General features: G+C 42.7%; 1 protein-coding gene across 1 annotated transcript in view; it reads left to right on the top strand.

The window, feature by feature from the left end:
• Window positions 1-17,585: 17,585 nt before the first annotated feature.
• The window catches only part of MCF2L2 (MCF.2 cell line derived transforming sequence-like 2), a 123,890-nt gene continuing 117,012 nt past the window's right edge, over window positions 17,586-24,463 (top strand). The window contains exon 1 of the mRNA XM_052685500.1: window positions 17,586-18,271. Coding sequence (XP_052541460.1) covers window positions 18,130-18,271 — 142 coding nt within the window. The 5' untranslated portion in view covers window positions 17,586-18,129. The remainder of the gene's footprint in view (window positions 18,272-24,463) is intronic.

Genomic DNA, 24,463 nt, shown 5'->3' on the forward strand with positions numbered 1-24,463 from the left:
TTTAAAGCTATCTATCTACAATAGCTATATTAATTTCACACTTTTCTGGTGCCACGCACCTTGCAGCACATCTTTACAGTGTCAAACAACGGAGGACCAAACAAAATCTCTTTTATAGCCCTGAGCTCCCTCAGCCTGTCTGGGATTACTTCAGATTGCCCTGGTACAGGAAGGTAATGAGGCCAGCACGTGTGTCTAGGTCAGGAGTGATTTGTGAATGCTAGCAGGCTTTGTGCTTGCTATCCGAGATGTAGCACAAGATGTCACCCAATCTTGTTAACAAAACTGCGTCAGGATTCTTTTTTTTTCAGTTTAACCTACTTGTATGAAATTTGATCAGTGGGAGGTGTTGGGGAAATGCTGATCGCTTTTGAAAAACCTGTCATCTAGGGTAGGTGGCAGCTCTCTGTAATGGGGAGGGAAGAAGCTTTGCTGAGTGAAGTGCTTGGTGCTGACAGCAGGAGTGTTTGCACGTAGGAATTGTATCGCTTGCCCTGCTTGTGAAGCCCACCAGAATATATGGGCACTGACTGCTCATCCGCGCTTGGCAGCTGGTTCCCTGCCTGATGCTGCCTTTGCATGCAGGCAATGTTTGGGCACAGCTACAACACAAACGCTTCCAGTCAGTGCCCCATTTTCCACAGATTTTTATTCTTACAATGATTTTATAAATCATTTATATCATTATAAATCATAACCCACAGAACAGTCATCAGCTGTCTGAAAATGAAACAACAGAGCTCCTCACTGTTACCAGCACAGAATATTGCAGTGCACCATGGGCAGCATTTTCTTAGAGGCCATTTGTAACTTCCAAATAAATTGTGAGAGCTCCTCACATCTGCACATGTATCCAGAAAAGCTGTTCGTCAGCATCTCTGGAAGAGGGGGCACTGTTGTGAACTTGCAGAAAGCAGTACATCACGCAAATGACATTATAGTAAAAAGAACATATATTCATGTTAGCTTTCATCTGGTTTTACATGATCTCATTCCCCCAGTCTCCCATTTTATGAACCGAAAAATGAATGTAAGCAATTTGCTAGAGACTAAAAGGGAAGCCAGTGGCAAAACTGGTTTTAAGATGGACATCTCAGGACTTGTACAGTAACTTAGGAGTCTTTTATCCACAATAGATCAATTCCTACCAATTTTGGCTTTACCACCAGCTCTGGGGAGCAATGTAAAATCTCTCTGTATGTGCAGGGAAGCTCTGCTACAATTCGGAACAGGAAGGGAAGGATGACACTGCATCCACTTGACTGCACGGGAGGAATTTAGGTCAGCAGAATGGAATAACCCGGAGCTGGCACTTGTCCAAGGCTGATGGCTTAGCATCACAAGTCACAGAATCTGTTTTATGTTACAAAGCCACAAATAATCTAATATGTCACAGCTGAGTAGAGCACTGCATTGTTTCTGATCTGCGTCTGTGTACTGGAAGGGCATTCAAAAGAGATTTCTTAAGAAATTACCTTTCAAGGTAGCATATCAGGCAGGCCTTCAGTTTCTCCTGTTCAAAGGTTTAAATCAAGGCCATGGAAATTCCTCTGCCCAAGACAGAAAATTCTTCCCTTTGTCTCAGAGCACTCATGCGTTTAAATAACTATTTCTGAACCACAGGTTCTGCGGCTCTGTCCTACTTGTAATGATCTGGTGAGCACAGGTGACTGGTCTCCCCTATTGAGCTCAGCACACTGGGTTTCTTTGCCCAAACATGAGAGGCTGGGGATATGCATCTCCCTGCATAGCAATGAAGCAGTACAATAGAAAACTTGCAGAAATGCGTTTGCTGAATTTGCTTTGGATTTCATGCTAATGAAAATCAGTCATTTGTATTTCCTTTTCCCATTAACCTACTTCTCTTAAAAAATTGACCTTTGGTTATCGTATAATCCGCACCTTTCTCTCTATGTCCCAAGGAAGCTTTTGAACTGTTGGTAAATTTTGACCACTTCATGGTATGTTGAAGTGAAGAAGGCCATAAAATATTTAGTTGGTAAAAACTGAAAGTGAAAAGAGGGAAATGAAAACTGGTATCAAATTATCTTTGTTAGTTTTCCTGCTTAAAAAAAAAAAAAGCTGCGTGTTTACATTTTTGTTCCCAGATTGTGGTTATTGGTTTTGTTTCATTTTGTATGGCAGATTCTCTGCAGCTGTTTCACTGGGAGCTGTTTAGTAAGGAACTGTTCAGAAGAGATTTGTTAATAGTGCAGGGATTGTGCCTGAAAGTGGAAATCAAGCATTCACTGAAAACTGTGAAAAATGTGCAGATTTGTCTGGTGAGCTCTCAAAAATGTCAAATATTACAGTATTCATTTAAAAATCATTTTCAAAACCTCATTTGCCAGGGCACAATCAGAAATGAAGACCATAAATTGTTACAAGTTGGGGATCCAGAGCACTGGTTTGGTAGTCTTTGTCTCAAGCCAAAATATGCATGTGACAGCTTTACCTCATGTCTATGGAGAAAGAAGTGATTAAAGATCTCCCCAGAACCAATAGAAACATGAGTCTGCACTAAGACTTCCTCCTCTTCAGAACAGAACAGCTCAAAATGTATCTTTTTCTGCATTCTGTCTCCTACATTAGTACAAAATTCAAGAGGACGTTAGAAAAATCCTGTAATTTAGACTTGTTACCACTTCTTCTCTTACCATGGCATGCTGAAAGCAGAGCCGTGGACCAGAAACCCACAGAACTGAAAGGCTGCTTGCAGGCCTAGCTGTTTTCTCATTTATTGATATCTGCCTTGGTTTCAGCTAGGACAGAATTGTTTTCTTCAGAGTGTCTGGTATGATGCTTTGTTTTGTTCTAGGAGGAAAATGATGTTGGTAATACACCAGTGTTTACAGTTGCCTGCCAGCAGTGTTGTACAGAGCCAAGGCCATTTGCAGTGAAGGGCCTGAGGAGCTGAGAGGGAACAGAGTTAGGACAGCTGACTTTAACTGGCCAAAGGGATATTCTGTACCATATGCCACCAAGTGAAAGGAGATCTGAAGTGGTGGGAGTTCATCTCACTCTCCTCTGCTGCTCAGGGCCTAGCTGGGCATCAGCTGTGGGTTGGTGAGCAATTGCTTGTGCATCACTTGTTATACGCATTAATATTATATTATTATCCTTTTCCTTTTCTCTGTCTTAGTAAATAGTTTCATCTCAATCCACAAGTCTGTCTTTGTTTTTATCAATTCTCTTCCCCCATCCCACTGGGAAGTGGGGGAGTGAGTGAATGGTGTGTGGTGCTCAGCCACCTGCTGGGTTAAACCACAACAATATTCTCACCAAAACTGGCTGTTTAAGCCTGAGCTTTTATTCTCAAACCAACAAGAGATCAGGATGTTGGGGAGAAAAGGAAATATGAGTAGCAACGATCCACCATCTGCTTGCTGCAGGATTTTCATACCTTCGTATGCATTTTTTGATGGCAGTTGTTGGAGACAGTTCAGTAGTAAGCTGGTTGGAACTGAGGTGTGATCCAGTCTGTCGGTCTATAGGTCACTGTCTATTTCAAATGCCTCCATATTAATGATGTTAAATCTAATGTTACAGCAGTCTGCTTCTGCTCCTTTTTTTCCAGACTACCTCAGCAGTGACTTGTATGTATTTACTTCTTGGAGTGAATGCACTGAGGAGTGTTTGACGTAAATAAATATTTGAAGGAAAGCCAGATGGCTGAATGCAAATTTTGCTGTTAATAACAGTGATGCCCATCATCCTTTCCACAACTATGCATGCCAGACTGTTGGTTTGTGGCATCCTTAGAAAGCTCTCCTGAGCTCAATAATTGGCTGTTGGTCACTGCGAAGTGGCTGGGGCTCAAACAAGTTATTAAACGAAACTGTATGTCTGCTGTTGAGGTGAGCCCTTCTCATGGCTTCCCTAAACACACATCTGTCTCAGGGCAGTGCTTTGGACAGCGTTAGCTGTCTGTGGCAAGTCTAATACAGCAGAAAACAGGAACTATCCGCTTTCAGGCCAGGTCTTAGCAAATTCTGTGTGGTGGTTTCCTGTAATTAAAATAGTAGTAATATTAATAAGGAAGAATTATCTAGTTTAGGTCACAAGCAGAGGAAAAATGACATACTGCAGCATCAGGGCTGTCTGGAAGGAGATGGCATGGGAGACGTCCCAGGGGAAAGCAAGCATAAGAGGTTTTCTCCCTTGTGACGTCTCGGGTCAGGCACAATGAAAGCAGCTGGTGCTGACAGAAGTTACCACTTGCCAGGGGGGCAGGCAGTTGTGACCATCTTGCACTGCTTAGTCTCAAGATTAAAAAGCAAATGGAGCCAAAAGGAGTGAGAGAGGAGCCCCTGATCCCATTTCTGTGTCACAGGGAAGCTCAGATGGCCTCAGTGGAAATTAAACTGCTCTGACATCAATTACAATTCCTGGCAGCTTATTAAATACAAAGGTCTTTTTCCATCTCTTGCCTCATCTTTTATTTAATTTCTTTTCTCGCCTTCCATATGGTGCCTGTATCCAAGAGATCCCCTGAAAGGACATCTCCCTAGAGTGAACAGGTTCAGCACTCGTGAAGGTATTTGTATCATCACTCCATCTCAGTGAGAAAGAATAAGCTAAGCAGTTTCATTGCTGTTATTTCCTTCTCCCATTTTTGCACTATGTTGAAAGCCTTTCTTAGCCCCTGAGGAATGACTCAGCATTCAAGCTTTCTGGATGAAGTTTGGATGACTTCATTTTGAGAGTGCAATGTTTGATACCTCATACTATCCCCTTTTGTGTATCTTTTCCTGTTATTCAGTGATGGTATTGTGTTAAGATAAACCACAAATATTTTTCAGTGCTGGGGTTGTGTTATGATAAGCCACAAATGTTTTTGTTAATACTAATGTGATGTAGCCCATTGATTGAACCTCTTCTACTTAACTTTAGAGTAACATCTTGATTCCCCAGGGGGTCAGTGGGTCAGAGACTGAGGGAAATCTGAGTTCTCTACAGAGCTGTCTGCTCCCACTCAGTTTAAAAATGCTGGGAAGTGATGTGAAAGGGATAACATGGCACATGGCTCGCTATTAGTCATGCAGCTTTGGTGACTCAGAGTATCCAGTGCAGCAGACATGGCCAGAATTGAAACCAAGGAATATGAGGGAGACAGGGTAAAGAAACTGCCAGCTCTTCCATGCATAGATGGAAAAACAACACTGGTAAATACCTTAAGGGATGTGTAAATCATGGCAGAGAGGGAGATACTGCTCTGAGTTCAGAAATAATCCGAAGAAAAGCTTGTGGGTTTAGGAGAGGAAGGGATGGCGAGGTCCTCTTTGGCAGGTGGACAGACATGAGCTCATTCCAATGTCCCCTGCACAGTACCTTCAAGTCTCTCTGTCATATAAACACAACATAGATAACAAGAGAATGAAAAGACTCAGCTGCTTTTGAGGAATGATTGAGTTCACGTACTGGAAGAGAGCCATGTCCAGCATGTGAACTCAGTCTGGTATAAATCTGATGCAACAGCATTTGCTCAGGAGTGAAATACATCATATTTGTCGTTTGCAGAGCACCACTACAGAAGTCTGATCCTTTTTGGGAAAGAGACCTACAAATAATTCAGCTTTAAAGAATAATACTTTCTCCTGTTTTCTATTGTGTGCAATAAAGAGTAAAGCACTGAACTGAAACAGATGGTCTCAAACTGCAGTGGACCCAACTGCAAAGCTGATGTGTTCTGTCTTCTCCTTTTCCAGGCATTGGAGGGGTCTGACAGCACAGAACCATTTCCCACTTAATGTGGCCAAAATAAAGACAGGCTGCCTGAATCAAAAATCCGCGCTGCCGTGAAACAATTAACTGGTGTATTCACCAGCACAGCATGCACACAGTAGCTCAAAAACAGCTTTGCAGTTGCTGTGCATTGTATCTAGAATATTCTTGAAAATGCATTGCTCTTAAATCACTGTTCTCATGAAGGTCTGAGTCCTCTGGGCAGTTAGGGGCTGAACAAGGCCAGCCAAAGCACTTATTATCCATTCCCTCATGGAGAAGCGCTGCCATTCATATTGATTTTGTTACCCCGCTTGCCTCAAAAAGGGATTGCATCTTTGTTCTGGATTTAGTATATGTACTATTTACATACTAGTACTGGTATACATACATACCAGTACTATTTAGTGGTCTTGTCATATGAGAACACTGGGACTTTTCTTGTCCAGTTTCTCAAGGGAGCCAGCCCAGCCCTCCCTCACTCCAGCAGAGCTTCCCTGATTTTCAAGCTACATGCATGAACCAGAGGTGGAGCTCTCCAAGGACTCCATTACAGTAAATGCAGGACTGTAATGGAGAATGCCAAGCCGACTCTCTGGAAGCTTAAAAAAAGAATCATAGGTCATTTTGGGGATGTTAGTCCAGCTTTTAATTTTGAAGGTCACTGATTCCTGTAACCTGGATTATTCAAGCATAAGAATAACAGTTAAATTGCTGCAGAAGTAAAAAAAATCCTTTGAAACATTGAAAAGAACTGATGGGAAATGATCTTTCGGCGATATTACAACAGAGGATGTCTGATCCAAAAAGGTGCAAAGAGCTTTTTATTCCTGTATGAATGAATGAAGAACTGCAGGCACTCAGCACCCTACATCACCAAATATTTTTGTCTGAGTGTACTCAGCTGTGACTGACCCAGCTATAGTCCATGCTGCAAACAGCTCTGAGAGGCAGCACAGTGCAGGCACTGCTTTGGTAGCTGAGACTTATGACCTACTGTCAGAATCGCCCTGAGTTAATCTGGGGATCTTGGGTCAATTTCTGTAAGATCTTAAGGAAAAATCTTGAGTGCCCCTCATCCCTGAGTGCAGGTGACAATCTCTGTGCTTCCGCCTACCTCCATCTGTGTCATAAAGACCTTGGATGCAGACCAGCAGCTCTTATCCTGAGTCTGTCTATGCACCCACCCATTCCATCTATAATGTAGACACCCCAATATTACTACAGGAGGGCATTCATAGTATCAATCCATATATTAGCACCATCTGCTGCAGGCTTCATACAAGAAAGGCTGGATCTGCCACTTCTGCAGTGCAGGGTGTTGCCTATGGCAACGAGATATGAAGGGGCTGCAAACCATTTTGCTATTGCTTTCTGTACATGACTGGGAGCTGTGATTTCAAATTTCCCTGAAGCAATGAATTCTCTATAGCTGGCCCTGGCCATAAAAGCAGTTATTTGCAGTTCTAATCCATATGTGTAAGCCAAAGAATGCCAGTGTACAGCATTTTGGTCTGCTGGCAATAGCTGCTAACAGGATGTGACTCTCCTTGTTCAGTGCATGATTCAATCTCCTGAGATTTTACAGGAGTTACTCCCAGTTGATGCTGGAGAATCAATTCAAGATGCCTGGAATATGGAGAGGTGAGGAAAATCTGAAATGAGAAGTGGTGTCTCAGTTCTTCGGGGGAGTGATTGTTGCCTTTAAATTCTGAGATCTTTGAGGTACCAGTCATATTGTGTAGGTCGCTCTGAAAGTAATGCCTCCCATTTATTTCCATGGAAGCTCTAACGGATACAAAGAGCACAGTAATACTGTTTGACAGAGCACATTCTCAGCTATTTTTCAACATAGTCACCACCACTACCTATGTATTTTTTGCCAGCCATGAGCCTGCACACTCTGCTCATAAAAATCTGTATGGCCATCTGGAATGTGGCACATGTTTCACGTTGCTGTCACTGCTGCTGAAAATGCACCACCCACTGCCTCACTGTACTCACATCCACTGTTTGGTCTCCATAAACATTCTGCTTGTGTCGATGAATGTCAATGGGTGCCATTTTTTCCATGTGGAGTAATTCAGTGACACACCTTTGCTTCATGTACTCTTCTATGTCAGACACCATTTGGTCAGGCTGCCCCTCTGCTGCCATCAGTCACACGGCAAGGACACGTAGTGGGATACTGGTGGAAAGGTTCAGCCTCTACTGCCATAGCACCAACACCAACCTCTGATATTGTGGGACAACACAATAACATAGGAGGCGCTACTTTCAGAGCGGCCTTGTATAATTTTTGTATGTAGCAGATTATCCCTCTGCTACTGGCCTGCTGGTGCTGGTATCTCCAGTACCATCTTCTGGTGTGGATTCCATGTGCTAAAAGGAGTTTTAAAAGAAGTTCACTGTTACCCATTATGTTTTGGTTTAGAGATCTCTAAAGCCAAGGCTTCATTTAATTGCTGAGCTGATCAGTACTGGTGTTTGCAGCATAAAAGCCAAAGCTAATGACATACATAGAAATAATCCTACTGATCTTGCAATATTCAGATAAAAGATTATTTCAAACAGAAATAGCTACGAGTCTTAGTATGACCCTGAGCTCAAATCGGTGAATAACTAATCAGAAAGCTCTCAGCAATTACATGCCAGTAATTGGTGTAGGAAGGTTACCAGAAAAAAACTGGTTCATCCTTATTATGGTGATTAGCTCACTCAGCACTGGTGTGATTTACTTTTTTAAGATTCAAAGCTGCCATTTCAGAAGTCTCATATATTTACACCATTATCAGAGTTCAGCATCTTGTCCCCTTCCACACTGGATCAGTAGAGGATTCACAGTGGACTCCCAGTTTGGTCCTTATTTTTGTAGTCCAGAAATATCCTGCTTTCTGGCTTTGTTTTCAGACAGGGGAGAATGCAGTTTGAGCACTATGCAATCGTCACCCTGCATCTCGTTGAATTATGCTCTGATTATACAGCAGAGCCATGTGCATAGTTGTACCTTGATTGAGAAAAAGCAAGCAGCCAAGTGCACTTTGAGGAACAGGATTGTTTGGACTGGAGTTACGAGGAATCTGTCAGAGTTTTTCAGTGCCCATTCTGCCATAGCATCTCCAACACCAGTTCTGTAACAGGCCGTGCTCTGCTGGTCCTACTCCCCTTTCAGAGCTGGTGTGCTGCCATCATGCAAGCCATAGGAAGGGAAGGTTGAAAGGACCAGTGGTCCCTGCCACCTCCTCTGTCCAAGAGGAACCACAGCAGGGCTGCTGCCTGAGGTGTGGTGGGGAGTATCTCAGACAGCTGTGCTGGAGTAGCCTTGTCCACACCCAGTGGAGAGGGCAGCAGGGAGGGTATGTCAGTGCCATTTTGTGCTACAACTTCTGTTGTCAGAAGTCCCTAAGGAACATGGTCAAATTTTGTCTTCCTTTCTCAGAGCAGCTGAAAGGCAGAGTGTTACAGAGTCCGGCAGAGGAGTGAGGCCGGAACACCTCTGCCCAGCTCAGCCTTCTCCAGGAGATTTACTGGCACTGCTGGTGTGTTACCCAGGAATTGCTTTCTGTTGGTAGAAACCCAACCTGCGAGATTCATGGGCTGAACCCCATCGCTGCCTCTTTTGTGCAGGGACCACTAGAGGGCACAGCACAGTGAGACCGTTCCATAACCATCCCTCTGTGCACAAACCCTGGAGGAGCAAGGCCATCTCACTATTCACGGTGCAGTAGCATCAAGATCCAGATTACCTGCATGGCACAAATTTAAAGGAGGAACCAGTCTTCAAAGAAAAAAAAAGCTGATATTGGCACGGATGTGTGGAAAGTCGGGGTACACAGGTTCTTTATTTAAACTTCATCTGACCTGGAGTAGACTGGAGAAGCATATAGCTTCTTTTTAAAAGTTACACATGCATAACATTATTTCTAAGTTGAAATTTTACATATATGTTATTTTCTAACTCAACTGTGAGCACATCATGTGAGCACATATTTTAATTTCTAAAAAGTATAAGTAAGAAACTAATCTCATGGCTACTTTTCTTTAGCAAAGGTACTAATTTGTTGTTATAGTAACATACCATAAATACAAATAATCCTAACATAATCATAAAGAATCCTATTATAAACAATGCCAATGTAAACATAAATGTAACCATTATTGTAAACCACAATGTAAACATTATGTTTAGATTTATTTATGTTTACATTGGGATTGTTTACATTTATGCTGGGATTGATAAAGTTTATATTAGGATTGTTTGTTTGCATTTCTTTATATTTGTGTTATGATTGTTATAATGCTTATTAAAAAACCTAAATACAAACATGGGTGATCCTAGCATAAACAAACATGACATAATAATAACATAAACATGACATAAACATCAACGAACATCCTCAGGTGAGGATGCTCTGTCACTGAAGGCTGGTTAGTGCAGTCAGTGTTCTGACTGCATGCTGCTTCCAGTTAGAAAATACTTTCTCAAAATAGCCCACAAGCTCTAAAATATTTGCCATATCTGCTATAGGTGCTGAATGTGGGATCAGTAATTGTGCCTGCATTTTAAAGTACTTTTGTGTTTTGTTTTTATTGCAATGAATTAGCTCATTCTTATCAGTTTGTTTAGCTTCCTTTGCTATCAGACCTGCTGCCTCTGAAACAGTGTGTAATAGTAATTAGCCTGACATGAGCAGCAACTGCAAAGCCTTAATGAGCAAGATGCTATTTTATAATGCAGCGTTGAAAAGATGAGGGTATCTACAAATAATATCAAATTAAGTCAGAAAACACTCTAGTGTTGCAACCAAGAGATAAATATTTCCTGTTATGTCCCCACTTATCTTCCAGCTTTACTGCAGTAATTGCAATTGAACTTAGACAGACCACAGGAATACCTTGGGCTTCAGCTCCCAGCTGAACATTTTTTTCTTTGTTATTTGTATTGGGATTTTGAAGCTCATCGGTGGGTTCTTATAATGCTTCTGTTACAACTTAAAAAATATTGCTTGATTTTTTATACTTTTGATAATTGCTGTTCTTGAACCAAGTATATTTAAAATAAAAGACAGACAAGGAAATATTGTGCAGAATTATGTGAATTTATGCTACAAAAGAGCAAGAAAAGCAATTTCTCTGGCACCAGAATACTACTAATAGAGGACCGACTGCTTGAGCTGCTTCCATACCATTTTGTTCCTGTTTCTTTATGCAGAACTTCTTTAATTTAAAGTTCCCTGTTAGCATATACTAACTCAAAGGGATCTCAAGCAAGTGGGAGATGTGTGCCTATCTACATTTAGCACATTCTTCTCTCAATTTTTACTTTTGTGCTGTGAAAATTTAGGCAAAATGACTCCTGATGCTTTTGCTGCCCTCGGGCCTTCTTCAAATGGTTCTCGGGTGCATTACTAAATGAATCTGAAAAAACACATATGTTCTTATGGTGTCTCACTGTATGGGCAATTAAGTGGGAGGTGTTCCATTTCATGGGAGCAGCAACCTCTCTGTGGTACCAAAGGGCTCAGTGGAGAATCTCTTGGGAAGTACAGAGCCCTACCTAAAGTTATATCCCATGAAGTGGGCTTATGCCTGCTGGGATTTGGGTCCACAAGCAGATGTGTGATTTAGATACATTTTATTAAGTTAATCTGGGCTGGTCAGCAGAAAGTATTTGCAGTGGGGTTTTCTGGCAGACTAAACAGTCATTTCTTATCTCATCAGAGCACAGCACTGCTCAGCTTTAGGCAATTTAAGTCCATAGTGCTGCTGAAGTCAAAAGCACTGTGTTTAATTTACATTAAGCGAAGGTCTAACCCTGAGCAGACAGGCTTCAGCATGTGCCAGAGTGCGAATGGTGGTGTCCTGCTATCAGGACTATGGTGCTGGGTTGGTGGGAAAGGCCTTTGTCCACTGCCTCTTGTAGGACAAATTATCTCACGCAGCTGTACGCTGCTCTGCTTCTGAAACTATTAGACCTCTTTTGCACTGCGCAGCCCTACCTGCCTGTTAGCAGATCAGATCCCCAGACCCTGCCTGCTTTTGACAAAGGATCGATACTCTTGGGTTCTTGTAAATGCTGTGAAAATCTTGTAAGGCGGCAGCTCATTAGTTTGCACTACTATTAGACATTACAGAATCAAGATAAAGTAAGGCACTGAAAACCAATGTTTGTGCTGGTTAGAAGACGGGAAAAGATCTGGAAGTGTGGTTGTATGTGATGGAGCAGCATCTCTTTCGTGCTGTGCTCTGTGCTTTGTGTGGCATTCTGGACGTGGCAGGTAAATGGAGTGTTCTTGCCACCAATGCACAAACTAACAGGTTATCCATTCTTGGTGTTGCTTAGTTAGGGGGAATAACTGTTTTGACTGACACAGTTTGTATCTATTTATCTTCAGTTTCCTTGAAGGACGCAAGCATTGCCCTAGGGATGTGGAAGGAGTGTGTTTGATGTGTTATCTGCCAGCAGGGAAAACCCAATCAGTCAAAGCCGTGGTGTTCGGGATATAGATAGGAGTTCCTTTCTCCCTGTGGACTGCTCAGGTAACTGAGTGAACCTCAGTGCACACACATGCAGACAGGAGAAGGTCAGTTGTCCCTCGTGTCCAATATCTCACCCTATGTAGTTGCTGATGTTGAGTGTTTGAGAGACAGCAATAAAACGTTGGACACTCCTTCACTGTACTTCGTAATGTGAGAAGCTGTTTCTTTCATTTCAGCTAATGCTTGGCATGTGTCCAAAAGCCTTCAGTATCAACAGCCCTTGTGATTCTTAAAGATCCTATTTTTATATCTGTGTCTTTTTGGTTTCAATTTATCTGCTTTAAATCATGATTTACAACAGCAAAAAATAAAGCGCTGCTTCAGTTAGGGAATGTGCACAGCTATTCCTCGGGCAAGGAAACAATCCTGGTGGCCTTAGCTGAATGGATCCAGCAGCTGTTCTACACTGCTGGTGCTCCAATTCTTGACTTTTGGAAGGAAAAAGGTGAAGAGGGAAAGAAAGGGGAACAGTGCAGTGCTCTGGACGCTGGCAAGAATCAGGGTTGCTGTCACAATGGAGCTGAGTCAGCGTGCCTGTGGCAGAGTACAGGGAGGAGAAAAGCTTGTTCCTTTCTTAACATTCAGAGAATTTCTCTTCCAGCATCCTCGCTATTGCTGGAAGGCAATGGCACAAAGGCTGTGCCTGTGCATTTACTCTGATGGTGTGTGCTGTACTGATGGCCAGGTGACCATTATGTTTGGGGTCAGAAAACCAGGATGTTAACCCAGTGGGAACAGCTTTGGCATTATTTGTGGATTTGGGTTTTTTATATGATGGTAAAGGGAACTTGACTGACCTGGGATGTCTGTGTGAGTCTAGCTTTAAGATGGCAACCAAGTTTTTTGGCAAGCTGTCTTATGATCTTAGTTATGTCCACTCCAGGTTTGACAGCTCGCATTGAAGACTTTGAGGGAATTGGCTCTGGATCTGGATCGATTGGAGGCTCGTGCTGGAGGACCTTTCCCAGAGAGGCAGAACCATGGCAAAAACTGTGAAGTCAGAAGGGCAAGGAAGGAGAGTAGGACACTAAAGCATGGCACAGCAGTAGGGCACGGCTGTAGGGCACAGAAATAGGGCTTGGTGCAGTAGCTGGTGGGGCAGTTTGTGCAGGGACAGTATGCACTGCCTGGATGGAGATCAGCTGTGAAAGGTTAAGTACTGGTACCGTTGCTCTTTAATATCTTCATCAGTGGCACTGAGAGTGGGTTTGAGTGCACCCTCACCAAGTTTGCAGGTGACACCAAACTGAGTGGTGTGGTCAACATGCCCAGGGGATGGGATGTCGTTCAGAGAGACCTAGACAGGCTGAGCAGGGGGACTGGATTCTCGAGGTTCAGTAGATCCAAGTGGAAGGTCTTGTACCTGGGTCATGGCAACCGCCACTATAAAAATACGTTGAGGGGCAAAACAATTAAGCACAGCCCTGCCAAAAAGGACTTGGGGTTGTAGCAGAAATGATAAGTCATGGCTTGAAGCAATAATTGAGCGCCTGGTAGGAAAGCAGGGCCAACCCCAGGGAGCTCAGCACCCTTTCCCAGACCTCATTTAAGGATCCCTATGTACCTGAGGCCTTCTGAAGGGAAGCAGATTCTTTTCTTTTGTTTGTGTGCCCACAGCTGTTGCGTTTGAGCAAGTCCTCATTTGCTGTGGCCTAGGACTTTGCTACTCTGCTGTCATTGCTGTGCTTTCAGTTGCATTACAGGGGTACTAGCAGATGGCAAGTTGGTTATGAGCTAGCAGTGTGCCCTTGCAGCCCAGAAAGCCAGCCATATCCTGGGCTGCACCCAAAGCAGGAGTGGGCAGCAGGCTGAGGGAGGTGATCCTGCTCCTTTGCTCTGTGATGGTGAGGCCTCGCCTGAAGCAGTAGATGTGGAGTCCTCAAGACTGGAGAGATGTGGATCTGTTGGAGTGCATCCAGAGGAGGGCCATAAAAATCATCCAGGGAATGGAACACCTTTCCTATGGGGACAGCCTGAGAAAGCTTGGGCTGTTCAGCCTGGAGAAGAGAAGGCTCTGGGGAGACCTAAGAGCAGCCTTTCAATATTTGATTGGGGGGGTAGAGCTATAGGAAAGTAGGAGACAGACAGACAGACACTTGAGCAAGTTCTGTGTGACAGGACAAGGGGAAATGGTTTCAAATTAAAAGAGGGGATATTTGACTGGAAGAAAGTTGGTTGTGGTTTGTTTGTTTGTTTAAATTAAGAACAAGGATAGGGAAGCACTGGCAGAGGTTGCCCAGAGATGTGGTGGATGCCCCATTCCTGGAGACACTCAAGGTGAGGCTGGACCAGGCACTGGGTACTTGATGGAGCTGTAGGTGTTGCTGTTCACTGCAGGAAGTTGGGCAAGATGACCTTTAATGGTCCTTTCCAGTTCAAATGATTCTATGGGAATAAATTTGCTCCAGCAGTGACATTTCTTATTTCCTACTGTTGAGGTGACCAGAAATGTTTTCCTCATCAGCTAGGAAGTCACTTTAAGCAGATCAGTGTAATGAGATTCTGAAGCCATATGGCACTGGAATTAGTACCTCCTAGTGCAGTCACTGTGTGCTGCCACTGCAATAGTGCTCTGTGCTAAAAGTAATGCTACCAGCAGAGATCCTTCTTCCACTTGTTCTGTTAACTGCTTGGGATTTGAAACAATGCCTTAAAAAAAAAAAAAAAAAAAAAGGAAGAAAGAAAAAAAAAGACAGGAAGGAAGGATTTCTAGCTTTTTATCATTTGGAATAAAATAAATGGAAACTAATAGAAAACACCAGTTTCCTATCTGAACAGATACATGGATGTTGCCTGTAACTGCACTGAGTTTGTACTCTGAAAATAAGTTTTTAGGCTGCTGAAATGACTTTTGATTTCATCAGATTCATGATCTGGATGGTGAGGAAGGCAGAAAGAAGGCCACTGAGGTACACATGAAACAAACAGTGTTTCAGCGTGGCTAACAAACAGCACAGTTCAAACTTCAAATAAAACATCACAGGAAAGTCTGAAGCAGGGATTTTTGGCAACAAAATACGGATTTTTTTTTCTTATCTTCCATGCAGATCAATCTAAATGGCAGCAATGGATTTAGATTCTTTCTTTCTCAGCCTTGCAGTGTACTGTGCATGCATGAGGGGAGCTGCTGGTCTCCATGAATAAGTTAAGTATCACGATGCTGATTGAATTTTTTTGTTTCTGACATCACCGGTGGATAGAGAGACAATTTTGAGTCTTTTCTACTAAACCTGATGATTCTTACAAGGCTCTGTTGAAAGGAGTCATCCATTTCCCCCCGGTTGTTCTAATGACTGTAGGGTGTGCTGTGGCTGCCTCAGTGCCTCACATAGCAGAGACAGACTTCCATCCTTCCTTTCCCTGGCCCATAAATATAGTTCCCAAACTCACTTTGCATGAAGAGACAAGAATTGAGGTCCTTTGGGACCCACCAGTATTGAGATCCAATCCATTTGTTGCTTGTTTCATGATTACAGTGTTACCAGCCGTTGGAGCGCTGCCTCTTGGTGCAGAAGCATGTTACTTCATTAGAAAAGACAAGGGATTTAAACCCACTTAACTGATTTTACTTTAAATTTCTGGCTGTCCTTTGTACACACAAGAAGGTGAAGGTGCTTGCTGTCATTACTGTATCCCTATAAAAAGAAAAGGCTCAAATTCCAAGATGAATGGGTATTTCTGACAAAACTAGAAAGCAGTGCAATTCCTCAGACTTTCTGCTAATGTCAGCTGAATATATCTGGGATTCCTTCCTGTTTTTGATGAAACTCTTACACTATTTACTTGCTTTTTCATTGCTAGCCCAACCCAGACACTGTTGCTAAGCAATCCTGTCAGTTCATGAGCAGAAAATATCCTCTTTCTTATTGTTTTCAACCACGTTGCTGTGGTTGTCTGGAACAGCAGGGAAGTAACTCCCCTCCATTCTGTGACAATCTCTCCACTGTGCTCTTCTGTGTTTACAGAGCAATAAGTTCCTTTCAGTCAGGCTGATACCTTTTTATCTAAAGAAAGAAAATGTTGAAAACATCAATTATGAATGTTGAGTACATGTTTGGTAACATGCTACATAAAAGCTTTACTGGTTACCACAGCAGCTCCTGGGCACACACATCTGGTGCAGAAGGTAATTGTTTGTGTCTTAGGAAACAGTGCAGCATACTTGAAATAAACTCAGATGAGACTAAATGTATTTCTGTCCATGCATCCTACCCCTTACACCTCTGTTCTTGGTCCCTGAGGTAACCTTTGTGCTCTGTAGCTGAATGCTTGGCAGGCAGAGGTTTGGCAGATTGAAGGGCAACCGAATTTATGGTATGCAGTGAACCCTGGGTGGGAGGGGGGGAGCACAAGTCTTCAACAGCAAGAATCTCTTTTATAGCTTTCTATCACCAAAAGGAAAGGGTTAGGAAGCTCAAATGGCTCACTGTGGCAGGGAAGCACTGGAACTGGTAGGAAAGAAGTAGGGCTGAGTTAATACTTCTGTGCTTCAGCCACCGGGCATTCTTGCTTGTCCATGTAGTTATTTGTCATGTTAGTAGCAGCATCGTGTAAGGCTTGTGGTTTTTTTTTCTCCTGTGCATCTTTGTCCCCTCTCATTCATTCTCTGATTTGTGTTTGTTTGCTCCTTTTCTCCTGTTTCTAGGACTCAGCTGTGATCTGAGATGGCCACAAGCTGAACAACGCTGGCTGTAGCTATGAAAAGTGCCAGCAGGTGATAGTGACTGAGGCAGAGAAAAGCAAAGCCTCTCCTCTTTGCATATAAGATCCTTGCAGCAAGCTTGTTCTGTGCTTGGGTCCCTGCATTTGAGCTCTGGTTGCAGCTTGGCCCTGAATTATTAGGTTCTTGCTGTATTCTTTGCACTGTCACCAATACTGGTCTTGTGCCCATCTGTGCATTTCCTATGCAGTTCCTCTCCTCCAGCAAAGGTTCCTTTTTATTTTAGGACATCAGGATTGAACATTCTCTCTGCACTCAGTTTCCCAAATACTAGTTTCTTCACCAGGTTATCTGATCAGTTAGTTTTCATGATGGGAATAGTTATGACTGGGGGAAAACATATCCAGCTCCTTCAAAGAGATTTTAAAATATATGTCCCAATTTCCAAATATGAGTGTCAAACTTCTGTTAAAGGAGCAAAGTTTGGGTGGGGGTTGTCCAGTTAACAGTGTATACCTGCTAGCAATACTTTTCTTCTGTTCTCTATTTGCTACTCTGTGCATTTAGATTATCAGATCTTATGAGCAGGGACTGTGCACAGCAGCAGAGGGCTTTTCTGTACGGTTGCAGCTTCCCAGCACCACTGCCAGACGTATGAGTAATTGGCTGAGCAGCTCTGCAGAGCAGTCTCCTTGCTGTCCAAGCTGAAACACAGAAGTCAAAAAATCCCAGTGTTAATCATGAGGAATCATAGAATCAAAAGCCTTGAAGAGAGCAAAAGTCATGAAGAAAAATATTTTCGTAGAGAAAAAATTTTGGACAAATTTGGTGTGTTTTTTAAGGTGCATCCTGTGATCCTGCAACGTGCTTCTGAGATCCTTTCTTCTCATCGCAGCTTGTAGGATAGCTTTAAATTAATGATAAGGAAACCAGTCAGGGCACTGGCTGTGTTGAGGTTCACAGCTTTCATTCTGAATGAGAGAATAAAGTAAACTGATATTGAAAGCAAGGAGGGAGAAACAAACACAGTCAGTAAGCCTATAAAAGTCTTAGCCAATTGCGATGGCGAACATCCTGCTGGCGAGGGTGACCTTGAATGAACTACGTGGGATAAAGTCACCAGCCTGGACTGGCTGCTGAGGAACCAGGCTGGATTCCAGTGAACAGAGAGCAGATTCCTGACAAGAGTCTCCTGAGCTCTGGCAATGACTTCCCGGTGTCGGAAATGTGGACAACAGGTGCCCAGGAATTTACCTTTCACTGCTGTTCGGATAACAGAGGGAGAAATGAAATCTTATCATGATTTCATAGGAGGATGCATTAGACTGGAGTGTATGGCAAAGAAAGGTATGTGCAGCATCTTTAAAAGTAATAGCATCTTCTCTTAGTGGTAGCTGCACTGCATTCCTAGGAGATTTACAAAAGGAGCTTGTTTTTCTAATTTTTTTTTTTTTTTTTTTTGAGAAGCCAGTGGTGAATAATTCAAAGACAACTGGCTGAGCTGGATATTAACTCTGGTATGACTGTATCATTTGGCTTGACTGAATATGTCTGGGATATTTGCAGTGATTTTGGGCCAAAGAGGGTTAAAAGGAATGCTCAATTCATTCTGAATAAATGTTTATTTAACACTTGGGTGTTAGCACTGAGTTTTCTGTAGTGTGTCTGGAGCAGGTATTTGTTGTGCATGTGAAATACCCCTTTGAAATTCACTTGAGCAGATGTGGCAGTGGGTCTCATGAGCCAGCTGACCCTGTCACACTGCTTCTCAATGTGTAGAAGGTCCGTATCTTTGTGAGTCTGAACCAGCACAGAAAGCCAGACTGTCAGCTTGTGCCCTGTACGATTTGCACAGCGTACAGGGAAGCACTGTGTGCTGAGTGAGTTCCTAGTGCTGGTGTCCTGGCAGTGTTAATTGCACGTTAACTCTGAAGTGGAATAACGTTAGTTTAAATCTATGCTGTTGACTGTTTCATCATCTCTTAAGACTGCTGAATCATTGAGCATTTTTTTTTCTGTTTGTTGTCATTAAAGAGCCCTTTACTATCATTGCTGTATTTACTTGGATAACTACTTCCCAAACCTGAATCCAGAAGTATATAACATGTTCACCAGTGTGTGACAAAAAGATCCTCAAAAGCATGCATTGTGATTGTGCTTTCAATTATTGTTGCATTACTATAATTTAGTTAGCTCTTCTGCAAAACTCTGGTTTCAAAATGGTCATGGGCTGAAGCTGCAGCCTGTTTTAGTTCTTCCTTGATCATTACTGTTTGGAAATCCATGTATCTGAGAGTTGTGTTCAATCTGAGAAATCGAGACCATTCTGCAGAAAAATAGATGGGCCAGAAGCAGGTGATCTGCAGGCAACTACTGCTTACAGCAAACTGGGGTTTGCAAATGCTTTCTTTAGTAGGGCTCTAATGCACAATGCCAGGGTTTGAAAACTGCAAAGCCATCCCATTGTACCTCTGTTTCTGTTGGCCATTTACCCGTGCTGATTTTTGGGCTTGGTGCCTACCTACACATTGTTGTATTTGGCTGACTTTTCACTAACACTGATGTTTCCAGTTGCACTCATTGTAATGAGGCATTCTGAGTTAACAGTGTAGAATGACAAAAATGCCTGGTATTTAAGCAGATGAACAGAATTCCTCTGCCTTTCTCTGGAGTCGTTGATCAGGTCTTTCCAGGTAGCTTATGGGAGTGTGCAACTACTGGAGGCAGAATGCAGGCATCTGCTGTTCTTTCTGCTCCTGTAAGTAGTAGAAAGGGAGAGACACTGGTTTTGCCATGGTTACTGTTCCCAGGGAAACACCTTCCCTGCCTAATATGTTGAGAGATGACCTGGCATGGTGTCATGGGCAGAAATTCTTTGGAAAATTATTTTCTGCTAGGAAACGGGCTATGAGTCAAGTCAGTCTGAGCATGTTTCCATTTGGTGAGGCAGAAAAAAGTATTTTCTGCTTTGTTTTAAATTCTACCACAAAGGCCATACGAAGGGATGAAGTTATGTTATTGTTAGTAACTGAATGCCTTCAGCTGCATCTATTAGAGCTGCGTGAGCTGTGAAAATAAATCGGTGACAACCAGTTGCATGTATTGACCATGCCTGCCCCATCTTGCTAGTCTGCTGCTAGCAAAGCCTTGTTTGCAAGCTCTGGGGTTGCATACATGCCTTTTTCTGAGGTTGGCTCTGTTTGAACACAGTGACAATGCAGTGTAACGGATCTCCATGGCATGTTCTAACTTACTCTCACTTGGAAATGCCCTTTCTAAATGCAAAGATCCAGCTGAGCTGTTATCTAGCACTAATTGGCTGGTGCTTACTCAGTACTACTTCTGGCATTCTGAAATACAAAGCATTTTTCACATACAATCCACATCTGTGAAGTCCTGTAAATACTGTCAGGTAATTGCATCTATTATACTAAATATCACAGTGAGAGGAGATGGAAGACACAGGCAACTACAGCAGAAACAGAGGCCACATGGGTGCAGTGAGGCCTGCAGCAGCAGAGTCCTTTCCTGTGGACACAGCTGAGTGCCTCAGTTCTGCTGGCTTGAGCCTTACAAGGTCGGAACATTTTTTTCTGCCCACAGCTTGAGCACATGAGAAGGATGTAATACCATTGCTCTGGAATGATAATTGTGAGTTTCTGATGCCATGGCATTTGCTGAAGAGAAAGTAGATTTTATTTTTCTGTCTAATCTATTAACTACTAATAGATCAATCTCCTGTGGCCATGTCTTATTTCAGACCATATTCATCCTAGTGGATCCAGAATTAAATCCCTTCTGTGTACTTAGCTCTCTACATGTATGCTGTTCTCTGGGTTTACTATCTGTGGCAGATGCAGATGCAGGTAACCTACAGTTGATCAGCAATGCCAGTAGCAGGCAGTGCTGGGCTGGGCTAACTCAGTATCTGGATCATGAGACTTCAAGGCTTCCTTTCAATCAGTATGATTCATTTTGATGAGTGACTGAAAGTATGGTTGTAGTCACCTGTTCGTATAGAGGTGAAAATAGGAAATGCTTTTAAAAACAGACAGACAAATCAGCTGAAGGGAAGTGATAAACGCTCAGTCCTGCCTTGCTTGCCTTACAAGACAAGAAAAAGGGAAAAGGAGCCATGCCAGGGCAGGATATTGCAGTAAGAGTTGGCTTTCATGTTCTAAAGACCCTTTACACATTTGGTATAACAACAAGCACTGTTATGAGCATCAGTACATAACCCAGAGACTCCGTGGGTCTGCAGTGTGCAGATACCTGAAAACCAGGGAGAAGGAGTCCTCAGAAAGACAGACAAGAACTGTGGCAGGGACTCCAGTCCAGAGGTGACCCTTCTTGTAGTGCTCTTGACACCATATCAGATCTCGAAACTGAAAGCACAGGATAGCCTCTCATCATGAAATACATCATTCATGGACAGAGGCTCCTGTCTTGTCAACAGTGACATGACTATTCATGTCACCCAGCTGCTGATTAACATCTTTTATGCATTAGGACATCTCTTGCCAAAATTGTCCCCTCTGTCCCCAGATGCCCTTCGTTTGACTTGCATTGTGTTTCTCGAATCCTCCAATAGCTCACAAGGGACCACAAAGCTAAATGGGCTTGATGTTGAGCTTTGGTTGATTGGGCCACGTTTCTATGTGCTCTCAAGCCTGGGGCTCCACATGGACTATATATTTTCAGCTTAATAAATGTGTGATTTTAAATTGTGCTTGAGGCTGGTGGCTTCATAAAACTGGGCAATGAATCTGCAGACGCCGAGGAATACGCAGTTCATTACTGAGGCTATTCAGGATTTTGCAGATGTTGCAAAAAACAGGCAGGATCCTCTTTGTCAGTAATTTGGAGACCTATCTCTTGTGCTGACATCACGTTCCTGATTTTGTCCTTCCCTGGGACAGAAGAATACTGCAGTTATGACTGTCCAGCAATCATGGGCACTTGCTCTGTCCCACTCCTGTGTCTCTGTTACTGCAGGAATTGAAAAGCAGCTCTTCAGATCTGTCTGTTCAGGAAGGAAAAGGGACTGACATATTGGAAATGGATGAAGGGCAGATGAGGATTTAGACAGAAAATGGCTTCTTTGGCTCTGCCTGAAGAATGAAATCCCATCTGAATGAGGCCAGGCTGAAATTTCTTGTGCGTTTTGGAGCACCTCTTCCTTCAGTAGTGAAATAAATGAGAAACACCTTCCTTTCCCACATGGCTGCCTTTTTCTCAAAGGCACTGAATACTGGGAAAAGAGACTGAGCTTGGATCACATGAAGACTGAAATGTGCAGTGTAAAGGGAAGGTATTTCAAAACTCATTCAGACCAGTTGCAGTGTCTCCTCATGCATTGGGAAGAATTTTGTTTTTATTTTTTTGCTTTATTTGTATTTTATATTTATTATTCTCTGATATAAAATGCTACCTAGGGAAACTGGGATATTTCCTTTTTTTTTTTTCTTTTTTTTTTTTCTTCCGTCAGCTCACATTGTGAAGGAAATAACTGAAATATTCTGGTTTCCACTGGGATTTCTGTACCAAAGATCCTTATCTTAGATGCTTTTGTCTCTCTTCACCTCTTCCCACTGAGATGCAAGCTGCTTTGCTGCTATTGAACAGTACCGAATGCTGCTCACCTAGTCAAAAAGAGTCCAGAAAATGGTAATGAAAACAGAGAGGGCGCAGTCTGATTTCCATTTAAAAGTTCTGAGAAATAAATGCTGTGAAGATCAAGAGAACAAATTCTCAAAGGGCAAGTTATACTAGAGACCTTCTGGGTGTTTGTTTCCTCATTCCTTCTGGGATACCAGAACAAGAAACAACTCAGAAAAAACGGAAAAGCATTAAACAAGGATAGACAGATTGCTGTAATTTGTAATGTTTTGTTAACGTGCAGAATTTAGTACTGCAAGGTGATCGCTCAGTTTGTTCAGAAGACTTCAGGGAAAAGCGGTGCTGAATGTACAGGGAGGTCAGAGTCTGTGCAGAGCTCTCACCCTCATGAGATTAGCTTGCTCCATAAGGTTTCTTTGTCACAAATTCTTCTTCACCTATGTGACATTATCTAGTGGAACTACTGGGCTCAAGTAGAAAAGAATGTTTTGCTGTAGCAGTGTAGCTTCCTATCTATGAATATTTAGACTGTGCCAGGTGTCTTCTTTCACACATTTTTGTCCCTCTTGCATCATTCCATTTCTCAAGGGTACAGAATCCTCCAGCCTTCTACAGCAGACAAAAAGTATTGATCAAACATTTCTTATTTTACCTTTTTCAGCAAGTCTGTTCTGCACAGAGACTGCACACCTTTCCTATTAAGATCTTGCTCCTGTCTAAGTCACTGAACTCAGGGTTGCAGAGTTCCACTTATTTGTCTAAACCTCGGTCACTGCCTTGATAGAGGGCTCCACAGCAGCGCGCTCTAGGGAACTACAGTCTGTATGGCTGAAGATCCGATTATTAAACTGAGATCCTGTTAATTAATAAGATCTGCTTAACTAATTAATTAATATTGCTCTGCTAGCATTAGGAGGAGCTAAGGTGAGATGGGAAGAGGTAAAGCAATGGGATTCTTACCACATCCTCCCTTCAGCCTGTGCAGGTTGACTTTACAGCTACACTCAGGAAAGACCATCTGCCAGTAAAAAGATATAAGTGAGAGAAATTACAAATTTTTATTTTTATGTTAGTCAAAACCAGAAAAATCATTGGGGTGGAAATTAAAGAGCTTTGAACACCAGCCGATTTCTCTATATCAGGGCAACTGCAGAGGAAACACTGGATTTGCATTTGACTACAGCCTTTAACATGAGATTAAAGAGCTTTCTAAAATGCTGGTTTAATCCAATTTCTGTGAACTTCTTGTGTGTTCAACAAGTCAAACACAATGAACATGGTGGTCCCTTCTGGTCCTGCAGTGGAAGAATCTAGGAGTTAGAGGCGGTAGGACATGAGCCGTTCCTTGCCGTGCTTTTGCAGTGCCGTACTTACAGCTGTGAACACATGGATGATGTATGCAGTCGGATGCTCAGGTGCTACAATGGAATTGAGAATCAGGTCCTTGAATGTATATGCTTTTTTTAAAGTAAACTTTTGTTGGTACTGCAGATGTCACCATTAATTGGAAATTGAAGCATCAATACTCAATTCCAAATCTGGTGGGACAATATATGGATGGGACAAAATGTTGTTCAACTGACAGAGGCAGGAGCAAGCCTTCTAAACCTGGCAATAACATCCTGCAGAGGCACACTGAAATAACATTTACTGATTATGCGAATGAAACATACTTGATGCTTTAACATTTATCTGTGAACTTGAGAAAGTTCTTATTTCTTGATGAACTTTAATTTGAGCATGCCTGTGGATTGAGGGGTGAATTTCTTCGTGTCCCTTTTCAGACAAGTTCATTCCTCTCCCCATCCAGGAGCCCTGTGGGAGGTTAGCCATTTGTATTCCACTGCAGGATAACATTTAACCTTCTGCCCCCACAGCTGGATCTGCTCCTTAGTCTGCAACACTTCTACTGGACTTAAA

This window comes from Tympanuchus pallidicinctus, unplaced genomic scaffold, assembly GCF_026119805.1.
Source record: "Tympanuchus pallidicinctus isolate F22 unplaced genomic scaffold, pur_lepc_1.0 scaffold22, whole genome shotgun sequence".
NCBI lineage: Eukaryota > Metazoa > Chordata > Aves > Galliformes > Phasianidae > Tympanuchus > Tympanuchus pallidicinctus.